Source organism: Etheostoma spectabile, chromosome 13, assembly GCF_008692095.1.
Source record: "Etheostoma spectabile isolate EspeVRDwgs_2016 chromosome 13, UIUC_Espe_1.0, whole genome shotgun sequence".
NCBI lineage: Eukaryota > Metazoa > Chordata > Actinopteri > Perciformes > Percidae > Etheostoma > Etheostoma spectabile.
Genome location: NC_045745.1, coordinates 13,608,024 through 13,622,407, shown reverse-complemented (window position 1 = coordinate 13,622,407; position 14,384 = coordinate 13,608,024). Strand labels below are relative to the sequence as shown.

Below are 14,384 nucleotides of genomic sequence, written 5' to 3'. Positions count from 1 at the left end.
AATGAATGAATGAATGAATGAATCTCAGACTTAGGCATGGACCATTCTGAGCCCTCTGTTCACCATCTCTGTTCTTCTATTGTTGTGACTCTGCTTTGCGGTGCTTTGATCCAATGAACTCTCCTTGTTAATCAGTTCAAACAGACCTCTGATCAAAGAATGAAATCCTCCTGAGCTCTGAAAAAGCCCCAAGCTACAGCTTTTAAAATATATACTTTGTGCTATACAGACATGAGCCTACATCATTAACTTGATCGAAACAAGACCAGACTCTCTTGAGCCATATTTGCTTCCTTCCTCTCTTCCACTGGTATGAAATAACTCATTTACGATGTTTTTCTTTATTGCCCACTACTTTTTGAAGATGGTTTTATGTCCAACATCAATAACAACATCAATATTTTTATGTTAATTGCTTTAAAAACTGGAGGGAATAATTACATGACATTTTTAAACTGTTCAGTTTAATAATGTAAGATAATGAAGAACAGAGCACAGGAAACTTCACCAAAACATTTCCTTGTGGAAGGGTAATTCCTTTATATCCTCTGAAACCTTAGGAACTGGATTCAAATGACACTAATTAGCTAACACATGCATAATTTAGTATTTTGATGAAAAGGTCACCATACAATCCCATGGGCATGCCCTTAGGAAATGTAAGAGGACATACTGTAACACAGTAGCTACTAGAGCTGTGGGGAGGAAAACGCTCTAATCTAAGTGACATGGTTTGCTTATTGTTTGGTTATTGTTGTTATAGACCATGGTAAGAGATAAAAATTTAAAACAGCAATCATTAGGAATTCTGATAAGAGCTTGTGCAAACAGACAGTGATGTGATATTTTCAGAAAATCTGTTCTTCTGAGTCAGATCTCAAAAATCATGTCAAAATGTCAAATGTAACTGGCTTATTGCATGATTTTTTCCCGCTTTTTTAAAGTTTACATTTTTACAATTCAAAAAAAGCATACCTTCTATCCCAAATCAGTGCATTGTGAACATTATTTTTCTTTTCCTCCAACGTGGTGGCAGTTGACACTGTATTGAGCGGCTGGACGTGTACTCACTCTAGTGGGCCATATTGATGACAGCTTAAGTGTGTCACAGACAGACGGGGGTGTTTGTTTTCAGTGAGTGATGTTGAGACAAATAGGCTGAGATCTCATCATGATGTTCCTGAGAGGAACCTTTTGTGGGTGGAGGCTCGTACAGATAGTTTGATCCAGCTTTCATTAAAAGGCTCTCAGACTGGATGGTGGGATGGCTCTCTGCTTTTGTGAAGGACAGACAGAGAGCGTTTCACTCTCCGCTAAAGGTGAAGTTTCAAGCGGGATGCTTCTCGTCACGGGTGGAGAGAGATTTAATTTGCCCCTTCGCCACCAGTGAGATGGTTTCATGTAAGGCTTGTTGAACCTGAGGATTACAAACCCAACAAGCTGGATTTTCACAACAGGAGGGCTGTTATCGCTTCTACATCACTGGCATGTTTGCGATAGTAAAGCAGAGATCCCTGGCAAAGTCTTTGGTATCTTTGCACTGCAGAGAAGGGAAAGGAGAGAATGCTCAAATATTTCACGTGCACGGCCATCAGAGCAATCAGGTTACCTACCAAAAGCTATTGATTGGTCAGAAGTGAATCTGCAGCCACTGCAATTACGGTTATTTGAAAGTGAGAGGCAGAACCAAATTTGCAATCCCCTTGCACAAGCTCTACACCCTGGCCTTAAGAGAGAAGAAGAATACTAGCTATCAGCACTGAGGTGCGGTGATTGTTTATTGACGACCTGCACACTGCTTTCAATCAGAGGCAATCACTGATTAATCCCTTGCATATGATAACTCCATCTAAGTCGGGAAGGGCCATTAGAAAACTGTCATTTCTCATCAGTTTTAGCTTCTCACAGACCCATGCATAAATTGAAAAAACTTCAGGAAAATAAATGTCAGATTAGATTTTGTATTTTAATTAAAACACAAATAACTTAATTATCAGGGGAGATGTCTGACATGAAGCTTTATCTATTGCATTAGCAAGACAATCCAACCCAGTCACTTACAAAATACATTTGTATTCAACTAACTAGCTTTGCCAAATACTTTTAATTGGATTGCTGTCTTCCAAAGCAGGAAGCCGTAGTGAGAAGGCAGAGCTGGATGGTCGGGCTTTGAAACTGTGTACTGCATCCTACGTATTGTTAGGTTTAGGCTTTGTAACACTTACACTTGGGTAAGGTCAACATTAGTGAAAGATGTTGGTTTGGTTAAATATTGAATAAGTCAATGCATTCTGTCCAGTTCTTTGAGTCACTGTTGATTTTTCCAATATTTTACCAAGATCGCCAACTTTCCTTAATTGTAACCAAGTGCTTTGAGATTTTTTTTAAACGTAACCATAACTTGAATAAGAATGGCAAAACACTGCACACAGTCGCACTTTGTTACGCCCCAGTCTAAAGGTGCCAAGGACACAACATGAAAGCTCCATCTTCCCCGTCTCCCAAGTAGCCACAAACAATTATTTGTTTGAATGTCAGAAACTTATTTATGTTACGTTAAACAGAAAATATATAAATAAACATATAGGTAAATCATACGAGGCTTCAGGGTAGCCTACCACCAAAATAACAAACGATCCTGTCTAGGAGATAAGAATATAACAAACAAACAAACAAAATGGCAAAAAGAATGACAATAGACTTACCTCCATAACTAAATAAACAGGAGAAAACAAGAATAAGACTCTGGCAGTCCACCCTTACTATTAAAAAAAACAAAAACAACGGTACCTAATCTGAAACAAAGTAGAACAAAAGCAGAATTGTGGCCAGTTGGGGGATGAGGAATGCCTGCTGCCCGCAGACGGCCGCCATCTTGGATCCTTATATATGAGGGGGTCCCCAGCTGTAGCCAATCACGGGTTTGGTCAATAAAGATTTCCACCAATTATCTCTCGGCTACGGAAAAAAACATGTACTGGGGACAAACACTTCTCAGATCTTGACTTTTTGCGAGTTATTGAGTTTTATTTGTGAGATCTCGCAAATCCAACAAACAAGAAGGCTTACCTAGCTAGCTAGTTGCGCACTAGCTAGAAGCGTGTAGGACGCTATCAATATTTTAGGTCTGTTTAAGAGGGTCCGGTCCAATGCCTGAATAGGAAAAGGCGACCACCAAGGGTAGTGAAATGCAGGGAGGTTCAGACAGGCCGCTGCGGAATGTAACTTTGATCTCAGCTGTGCAAAATGAGATGTACAGACATATTAGCTTGGTGCGTTGATGAGTCATTAGTTAGATCAAGTAAGGTTCATCCAGGTGTCTACAAATCCTTTTAGTTGTATAGAATGTACATTTTGTATTCAGGGGTTGTGACTAGACAAAAAAAACAGTTTATAAAGGGATTATGGCACTAAAGGATTAAATTTGCTATATGAGAGAATGATTCTTGTAATATGCTTTAGCAGAGTTTCAGCTTCTTCACCTTGACCTCATTTAATCAAGTCACTTTACAGCTTTACAGCTTCAGGATTTACATGTCACTTTACAGCTTCAGGATTTACATTGAAACCTAAACATCTTTACGCTTGCTTTTAATGCTTGTTTTAAACATCAACTAATGAAATCTATGCGAGTAAGCAATGGTTTAATTTTAGTCAATTGTCTAGTCATGGAAGTTCAGGTTGTATACAGCAAACTGTGACCTTTAGCATCCCACAGCCATGTTAACTGCCTTGTGTCTGTCAGTCTGAGATCCACGATCGGGCTATAGGAGCTGTTGAGACTACTGTTGACTGAATGGAATGTTAGGACATTCATTTCATTAATGAATTTGACTGACATCATACGTAAGCTTTGCTGCATGCATAACATTGATTACACTTCACATGAAGCCAACTACTAGATACTGGCTTTTATTCTGAAATCTTCTCTGGACAGTCATTTTATTTTATTTCACTGATCCAACCAGAATACTGTGGTCAAACGGAAAACTATGTTAAAAGTACATTCAGCTCTTCTGTCATTTCAGTACCAAGACAATAAAGCTATGATTTATTATTTGAATGTGCAAACTCTGTATGTATATGCTATTTGTTCCTGTTTATGTATTTCATTTTCCACAAAAAAGACACACCTTCAGATATGCAGATGTAGAATATAAAAATGGAATAAATAACAAATACTAAAATAGATCATTTGACAAGTATCTACTTGTCTCGAAAGCTTCTGGCTGCAGTGCTTTACATGTGGAGGCCTTAATGAATACATAACGTCTCTTTTCAACTTAGGGGTAACTTTAAAAATAACTGCAGAGCAGTGTGTCGGCTAAAATGACATGTTTGATAATTAAAACATTATACACACAATTTAATTTCCAAAACAAATGCAGGATGCAGTGACAGTATGTGTTGTTATTCTGTGTTTTTCATGAATATGTTGCTGTAACTGACATTTGGGCTTTTTTTGAATTCAGTTTTTTGTGTGTTTTTATGGTCTGGCAGGGATGTATTGGGTAATGTCGAGGTGATGCAGTTAGATTTCGAGATGGAGAACTTCACCAGCCTCTCGGTGACCAGAAGGATCAACTGGAACATTGACTACAAGGGCCAAAATCCGCCTCCTGACTCAGAGAAGGTTGTGACGGAGTTGACGGTGGTGCAGCGAGATATTCAAGCCATCATCCCTCTGGCCATGGTGAGTGGCAGGATAGCTAAATTAATATACAGTATATCCTTCATTTCAATGATTTTTAATGAATATTTATCATTGTTTCATATTATCTGACTACCTTTGGTCCTTAGTCTACAGATGAGGGCCAAATGTATTTGAGTTCTGAGTGTAATCTCCGAATTCTGACTTTATTTGTACAATTCTGATTTTAAACTCAGATCTCAATATTTTTTTTTTCACATGTGGCCCTAATCCTCTTCCGAATTAATCATGTTAAGATTTGTTGAAAAGAAACCAGAACACCAGAACTGAAATGCCTAAAGCTTTTAAAATGTAATGATAGATGATCAACGAGCTGTCAGAAGGCATAATGACATATGCCGTCAGCAGGTCTGATCTCACATAAGCCTTGTTCTTTGTGAAATACTACACCACCCATTGTGTGGATACACAGAGCAGGCAGCCACACAAAGGTTTCTTATATCTGGTCGGCTTCTTTAACGGTTTAAACTTTGTAGCTGAGAAATGTTAGTGTGTTATTCAAGGTTTATGTGAAATTATTACTTTAAATGCACAGTGTTTTTTCTACAATGTTTTCTTAAACAGCTGCACAGTGCACACTCCTACTGTAGGCTTAAACTAAAATAAGTAAAAAGGTTAGAGTGTGTTGGAAAGCAAACATATCTGTTACTGGTCATTCAAAAGCATGGATAGGGCTGTATCCCGTTCCTGCACATCAGCCCAAGATGTCATATAGCCCCCAAACCTGTTTGAGTTTGTGCAGATTGTGACGGCGTAAATGTAGAACAAACTTTTTCTTTATCCTGCAAACTGTGTTTTTCAAAATCTGAGAACTGTATGCGCAGTTCCTTCATTGCATCAGGAATCTTATAAGGACCGGTTTATCTCCACTAAAACTTTAAATATCCTAATCTATCTTAATGATAGCCTGCACTTGTATGTAAGTAAATTTGATGTATAGGTGATATTAAGTATTCATTACCAGAAATAATACTGACAGCTTGTCAGAGATTAAGTAAATCTAATCAACATCTGCAGTCTCTGCAATGGCTTGCTGATTGTTAAGAAAGTCCTGACACATATTGCTCTTTTAATTGGGGCTCTTCTTCTTCCCTTGGGAAAGGGGGCATAAGTAAGGCTAGTAAACAGATTAATGTAATAAAAAAAAGGAAATGATTCAAGCAAGAGTTGCCTTCCCTGACTACTTCTGTTCTTGTGATCTTGCTTCACTCACCTGTTTAAGTGAAAGCCAGTGAAACAAGTCCAAAACCCAATGGTATTTGTTTATTAAAATGTACTGTACATAGTAAATATCATAGTAGAAAGGATGCCGGTGGGGAGAAGGAGTAGACATCCGGCAGTTGTTGAATGTGAATGAGCGAATTGCAGTGTTCATGGTGGGCAAAGGTCGTTATTGCAGCTCTGAGGCTCTTCAAGAACACTGAGGTATTCGGTCAGTATCACATTCACTGACATCTATTTGCATAGTTGCAACTTTTCTTCCCCTATAGAGCCAATATACTTGAGCTTCAGTTATGAATTTGTCTATGCTGCACATCTGTTGTAACATAAGGTTCACTCCACATCTTTGGTTCCCTTGAAATTTGGGATTAGCATGCATCTCGTATGCCTTGTTGCTGAAATCTGCTAAATAAAGCAGCCTTGCCTTGTTTTGTATGCTGATGTGTTTAGCTCCGCAGCAAAATTAGATTTCGGTCTATGTGACTTTCCCTTGTAAAATGTGCATTGAGAAGCAATATGGCAGGAACTGTTGGTCCTTTTTTGTGTAGCTGCCTGCCACCTCTAGACTCTATATTACATGGTAGTTAGATCTATGGATACATTTTTGTGTCTGAAGGTAACTGAGACCGTTTCACAATGTAAAAGACTGAAAACAACCCCTCCCATGGGTCGTTTTTCCTGCCACTTCTAGGGGCACTAATTAATGAACCACTCCTGTGAGTTGTATTAGAGGATAGGAATAAACAACCTATATCGTCATATGGTTTTGAGGGCTGGTTGGCTTTATAATAAATTAATGCATGATGAAGAAACTGATGGGATAATGTTTCAGTTGATGAGATAACATTTCACTGAAATTGCATCTCCTACAATTTCATGTGCCAAATAAAATTGATTGATTGACATTGTCAGAATGCACTGTGAAGGGCAAAAAAGAGAGGAATTCTGAGTCCAACTTACCCTAACAACTTCAGTCATCAGGCCATGATTTTCAAGGAGTTTGATCCTGCAGGTCGGCCACCTGTGGTCACCTTGAAAGATGAGGTTTAATCCATCATTTCAGTTGTGGTGACTAATTGGATTGTAAATTATATCAATAGAGAAAGTGAATGTTCCAGAAGTTAAACAATGGTAACATCCCATCATACATGATTGATGAAGAGCAAACAGCTGGTCTTTTCAGAGAAAACAGAACAGACTTTATCATCAGGGCAGGTTGTTGAGAATCTTAATGACATGGTGTGTATTAACAGGGTTGTGTGATTTACAATTAAAAAGCTGAGAAATGACTTAACTCACCCTCCTGAGATATGTGTAAATGTGTAATTTATAATCATATTGAGTATTATCCAAGTAAAGGGAAAATAGCATAAATGAATGTCTTCTTCTGAATATATTATTAAAGGGACAGTACTCGACATTCAAAGCATACACATATTTGCTATGTAAAGTGTAGAGAAATGGCATCCTGAGCAGAGAAGGAAGTCACACTGACCCCCTCTGTGTTTGTTGTAATTCGAGCGTCTCTGTTCTTTGTTTTGATAGCCGGTCCATCATGGATGTTAGTGCGTGTGGTCTTAAAAAAACATAGGGATTTCACATATTGGGGGACTGTGTCTGTGAGAGCTGTGTGGAGGCAATCCCAACCCACTGTGTTGTTTCACTATTTCAAAGACAGCCCCTTTAATTGTTGTTTTTAATACTATTTGTTTGCCTTTTGATTATAACCCACTGGAGTTCATCTTGACATAACAAATTTGAAAGAGTGACTTTGGTCTTTACAATATCTGGGAAGAAAATGAACACTGGCAGTGGTGCTTTCCTTAGTTGCAGTTGTTTGTTATTGCAGTTATGTTTAACCTCTCCTGCACATTGTGCTTTGAACAGCCCTCAAGGCTATTTTTGTGTGATGTGAATAATCCAATTACTATGATTGATTGTTAAATGGAAGACCCGCCAAAAACTGCTGTTGTGGCTATGAAAGTTGAGTTGGCAGTCTGGATTTCGACCCAGCAGAAGTGCTAATCTCTTCTTATCACTGAAAAAAAAAAATACAATACGACACTAAAGTACAAAAGTGATCTTTTAATGTTCCAAATGTACTCTATATAGCACAGAGAATGTGGCCACATTGTATTCATAAATCAACCAATCTGTCTCAAGGGCCTTTTAATGAGTATGTCTGTGCTGCTCAGGTCAAGGAACTAAAGCCTTTCAAACAGAAATGAATGGCCTTATTCATGACAGTTAACGGAAACATGGGGGGAGGGGGGAGCTTGCTCTTGTTTGAAATTTACTTAGAACGTCAACAGAAGTTACCATGCAGGAACTCATAGTGCACCTTTAAAGTAAAGAAGGCCGAGGAGATAGAACAGTGTAACAAAACACTGCCTCTTAAGTTGGACAGACTACAGATGTGGAAGCGAGCGGTGGATGCAAACCGTCCTGCACTTTTCAGCTGGTGCCATACACCCACTGAGAGCTTGTAGAACAGGTCCGCACTTTCAGAAATCTGCTGAAACAGGTCGGAGGTTCTGTCTCCAAAATACAAACAGGATGCAATTTGTGTAACAAATCAGCAGAGACGAAGGACTAGGATGGACCCCTACAGCAATGTTTGACGGAGGAACGTGTAAAGAAGGAAAGATAAAAGATCTGGTAAATCGGCAGTAAAGAGAATGAACAAGAGGGTTTCTAGGGTTGGCGGACCACAGATTCTGCGCTAACCACAGTTGACCTGCTGCAGATAAGGTGAAGAAAAAGGGAGAAAGGTGTGTAATTACCAGTGAGTTTACAATGTAAAATGAGAAAGGGTTCCAGAATGGTAAAGTTGAATCAACCTTGAGACTTGTCAAACAGATTTAGATCACTGTTTACATCAAGCCATCCAAGTCTTCTTTCCCATTACATTCTTATTACTTTGAGTAAATAGAGCTGAAGAGGCAAGGAAACAGGAAGGATGATGGACAGCAGGGAGTAGCGGTTATGCCAGATTTCAAAACTCCATTAGCTGCTCTTTGCCACAGCAGCTACAGATATTAAATTAAAAACAAATAATAATACAAGAATTGTGTGGCACAAACCCCACAGATTAAAGTCATACATCACATATTTCCATGTGTATCTTTGGGAATTCATGAACCAACGCATACGGCAAAATGTAGTGTTTACATTAATAGGCAGTTTCAATCTTTGGACGTTTTCTCATTGTATATCTTATATGTTAACCTAGTTGGATCTACTATGTACAAAGACAACAGATGTCCAGTGAAAATATCTCAGTATCCTTACCAAAAGTGCTGGCAAGTGCTTTATTTTATACTGCTGTTTTAAAATACATCCAATGCAACCAATGGTTTTATTTCAGTTATCTCTAGTTATGGTGGAAGATATGTGATGATGTGGGGCTATTTTAATTCTATGTGAATTTAATATAGGGGTGTCTATACTCATGGCCCCTGTATTTTAAGGAAGAACATATATTCATTTAGGATACATTATTCATTCACAAAGAAAATGGGTATCCTTAAAGGTTGGATTTTTCCCAAATTTTTTTAATTAAGGCATTAAGATCAATTTCCAAAAGATAATTTTTTTGTATTCCTCTTTTTAGTCAACGTTAGCATGTGTTCATAAACAGCACCACTGTTTACCAATTCATTTTTGTAAAATTATAACACTTTGCATTGCCATTAAACATGGCATCTAACAACTGTTTTGATGCTTCATATAGAACACAGTAATTATGAAATGATAGCTCTGTGCTGTGATGACTGATTTTTGTTCCAAGCTGGATTCAGGTAAGCATAATTAGTGCTCCCAAAGTAGCACACATGTAATTGTAAAGTGTCTTGTGTAGTGTAATGCTTACCAGATGCCAAAACAGCAAGTAGAGCTTAGGGATGATGTCTTTCAATTAGGATTTCGCCCCAGAGTCCAGTCAATTATCCACAGAGGTCTGCTATGCTTTGCTTCCCATAAATTGGCCATGTTTCATAAACCCTACAAAATACAAACAAAGCTGCTCTGCCTATCTGTAGTCGCAAACAGTAATTTAACTTAACTACTGATTTTTTTGTTTTCCAACAGAGTTTGCTGTATGATTGCAACTAAAAGACTCATAGAATTAGATGGGCTTCGGTCAGAATAAATCAATTTGCTGCTCTGACAAAAAATGATCAGATATTCTGGGTGATGTGATTGGAAACAAACTGATGTTTCAGAACATTTTCAAAGGATTCTCAAAATATACACTATTGGCAACAAATAATGAGGACTTGAGATGCTCCGATTGGACTTACTAAAAGGATCTCTGTTGGAGCTTTAGTATCATTAATCATATTTTTTATTCCAGAACATGCAGTACAGAGGGCATGTTATAATGTTTCAGACAGATCCTACTATGTTGAATTTTTAACATTGTCATAACTAGATACCCAAAAATCTCCTGGCCCTGGCAATTTAGATTACATTACATTTTTATTATTATCTGAAAGTAGCTGCACATTTCACGTTTTGTCACCTTTAATTAATTTAATCTTTTTCAGCCCCCATTTCATAATGTAAATGGCTCTGCTCAAATGGGACAAAAAAAAACTTTAATGTCTTCAGCTCCAGACATTTGAAAAAGCTGCAGAAGTCCATGGCAAATGACTCTACTGGTAATAGCCTCAGTTACTACCAATCATATTGACATAGATTTTGCTTCACATGTTGGGTTTTTAGTGGGTTTATGTATTTTCTCTTATGCCTAATCTTTCTCCTTTTTGAATATAAATGCTGTCAGCCAGGTCTTCCATGTAAACGACCTTTGAACTCAAGCCTACCTGCTCAAATAAAATAAATGAAAAGGTTTCCGATTGAATCTTTAGATCCTCTCTACATCTTTGCACCTTAGTTTGCTTTGCTGTTTGGTCACTGTCAGAGGTAAAGGGTCATGCCAAAGGACACATCAGCACTGACTACGTTTGTTATTTGCTTAATGCTGCACCTAGTAGAATAGAGTCTGTGTTTACTATTCCCTCAATGCATAAATAATTCTGGGCCTTGAGCCGTGAGAAACTAGTGGGGGAAGAAAGTCCCATACTCTGTGCTCTAGACTCGTTAAGACTTTAGGTGTTGGGCAGAAATTTAAAAATACTATTTTTAATTTAAACAAATTTACATGGTCTCAGTCTCTAATTGTGCATCACAAATGACAACCCTTTTTTACCCTCTTGCAGCTTATATGATCTGCAAAAAAATAATGAATTGATTCAAACTTCAACTGAAGGCCTGGTGTGTATTCTAATTGGCTGTTTGTATTCCCAGTACATTCAAAATTAAAACGCAGATGGGATGACAATGTTTGCCTTAGTGCGTACAACTAGCCAGATCCGTCATTTGATCCCACTTGATACTCAGAACTTTTAACTATATGCTGTTGAAAAAACATTGTGTCAATATAACAGACATTCTCTCCATAAACACTATAATATTTGTGTAATATGTAAGTTACCAGACAATTGCCAAAAAAAGGAGAAACTAAAAGCTTTTCTTTTCCACATACTTTTTCTCATTCATTATTTTATTGTAATGGTTGTTTATAAAAAAAAAAAAAAAATGGATCACCAAATTCAAAATGGTTGAGTAGCAGTTTGGCTATTATAGCAAGATCCATTGATGTGAATAACTGAGAAATTTTTCAGGAATTTCTTTATGCTCTCTGTGCTTATTTTTATTTTTATTTTTTACACATTCATTTTTTAAATACCCTCAAAATGGTGCTTTGCAAGGAAAATACATAATGGAGGTACACTAAGCATACATGTTTAAAACAATTTTGTAAACGGATGAAATCATGACAAAACATTTTATTTAGGTGTTTGTGTTTGTCATACTTCTTCATATTAATATAAGAGTTTTCTCTTCCACATCATGGTGACTGTTACACCTTGTGCTGCATTTTCTAGAGTCAAAGTAGACATTCCTGATAAGATACGATTACCACAACTACTATTACTAGTCATAGTTTCATTATCTTTATTGTTATTATAATCGTACCCCCAATTGGAACCTTCAGACAATCGCCCACCAAGAACCTGGGTTTGCCTGAGGTTTTTCCCTTGCTGCTGTTGCACTAAATGCTTGCTCACTGGGGAATTATTGGAATTGTAAATTATAGAGTGTGTTCTAGACCTACTCTATCTCTAAAGTGTCTTGAGAGATAACTCTTGTTATGATTCAATACTATAAACAAAATTGAATTGAAATTGAATTGAAGAGTCATCCATCCCTAATGAGATTCCTTCTGTGACACCAATCTATCTCTTCCAACATCCAAGTCCATTTTCCACCTATGTGCTCAACCTAAAGTAACACAATGAATAGTTGCATCAGATCCTGTGTATTTGTAAAGTAAATGCCATTTTTCGAATGTGGCTTGAACTTCAAGCTTGATGCTGTGATTTACCTAGAAGGACCATATTAGGAATGAGTCTCCCAGTATGATAAAGGCTAAGAATATTTCTTATTTCAGTTACTTCCTGTTGCTCACCAGCATGCAGTTGACAGCTCTCTTGAAATGAAAACGTTAATTGATGAAGTCCAATGAAAGACGTCTCAGTAAATCGAGTTCTGGTCTGCCACTGACAGTTTCACCTGTGAGGCACAGGAGCCCTGGTGGTAATGTTTTTTAAATGTGGACATCAGCAATGCGGATGAAATATCAAGAAAAAAACACTTTCTACCTTTCACAGTTTAATGAATAGCATGCCTATTTTCTCTTTCTCTCTCTGTAGGACACTGAGATTATCAACACGGCCATTCTGACCGGACGCACTGTGGCCATCCCTGTCAAAATGGTCTCCATAGAGATGAATGGAGCAGTCACTGACGTCTCAGCCTTTGTGCAGTGCAAGTCCTCCAATGAAGACATTGTTAAGGTACAGTGAATCTGATTTCCTCAATCTCTGCATCTGGGAGAAGATGTCAATTTAGAAAATGTAGTCCCTTCACTGCATAAAACCTTCATTTTGGGCTACTCCCTATGCACTTATGATTTAAACATTTCCTTATTCCTCAGATCAAATGAATGGATCTTAACAAAACTCTATGTATAGATCAATATGGTGACAAAGTTTAGTAGAAGGAAGCTCCATTATATTCTTTCTAAAGAAATTCAATTCAATTTATTTATAGAATCAATTCATAACGAGGTACAGTATCTCGAGACACTTTACAGATAGAGTAGGTCTGCACCACACTAGACCACATCATTTACAAGGACCTAACAGTTCTAGTTGTTCCCTCCAGAGCAAGCAACAGTGGCGAGGAATAACTCCCTTTAGGAAGAAAACTCGAAAAGACCCAGGCTATTGGTAGGCGGTGTATGACAGGGCCGGTTGGGGTTGAAATGACGAGTGGCAATAACAGTCTCAATAAAAGATAAAGGAACAGTGACTACAAAAATAGTTTGTAGTAGTTCATGGCATAGCAGGGCACTGCACGGCATTAATGCACAGCAGAGTGTAGCAGGGCACCACAGAGCGTAGCAGGATGTAACAGGGCATTGCAGGACATGTAGCAGCACCACGGCGACAGCTGCTACCATGATTTTGGAGCCTCCCTGATCCAAGGAAAAATGCTGGGGGGAAAAGAACATTAGGACTCCAGGGAATGACTCCCCAGAGCTAGGTTAGTAACAGGCATTTCTGGGACATGGATGTACACAGATGGAAAGATAAAGGAGAGAGGAGCTCAGTGTGTCAAAGGAAGTCCCCAGCAATCTAAAGCTATTACAGCAGAACTAAGAGAGACAGGGCAAAGAGAGGAGGCCGGTCGGGCTGTACTCCCTTGCCTCCCTCTAGTTTGATGACATTATTAATTATATGGTAGATGAATCTGATGACTATGACAAGAAGCAGGTGGGCCAGGTTAGGCGGATGCTGCAACTCGTAACTCCCTAACTATAAGCTTTATCAAAGAGGAGAGTTTTAAGTTTACTCTTAAATGTGGTGACGGTGTCTGCCCCCAGACCGGAAGCTGGTTCCACAGGAGAGGAGCCTGATAGCTGAAGGCTTTGGCTCCCAACCTATTTTTAGAGAGTCTAGGAATGACAAGTAACTTTGAATAACTCTGGAATTCTGGGAGTGCAGTGCTCTGGGACAATAAGGCACTAAGAGCTATTCAAAATAAGATGGTGCTTGACCATTTAGAGCTTTGGTAGATCAGGAGCAGGATTTTAAATTCAATCCTGGATTTTACAGGAAGCCAATGCAGAGAAGCTAATACAGGAGAAATATGATCTCATTTCTTAGTTCTTGTTAGAACACGCGCTGCTGATAAAGAATTATAGTAGTCCAGCCTTGAAGTAACAAATGCATGGAATAGTTTTTCAGCATCATTTTGAGACAAGATGTTCCTAATTTTGGCAATTTTACGAAGATGAAAAAAGGCTGTTCTTGAGGTTTGT

The 14,384-nt window shown here is 38.2% G+C and overlaps 1 protein-coding gene across 2 annotated transcripts in view; it reads left to right on the top strand.

Annotated features, from left to right (window-relative positions):
- The window catches only part of tmem132e (transmembrane protein 132E), a 346,965-nt gene that overhangs the window by 294,198 nt on the left and 38,383 nt on the right, over window positions 1–14,384 (top strand). For both annotated transcript variants that reach the window (XM_032533311.1, XM_032533312.1), the window contains exons 4-5: window positions 4,501–4,693; window positions 12,712–12,855. In XM_032533311.1, coding sequence (XP_032389202.1) covers window positions 4,501–4,693; window positions 12,712–12,855 — 337 coding nt within the window. The remainder of the gene's footprint in view (window positions 1–4,500; window positions 4,694–12,711; window positions 12,856–14,384) is intronic.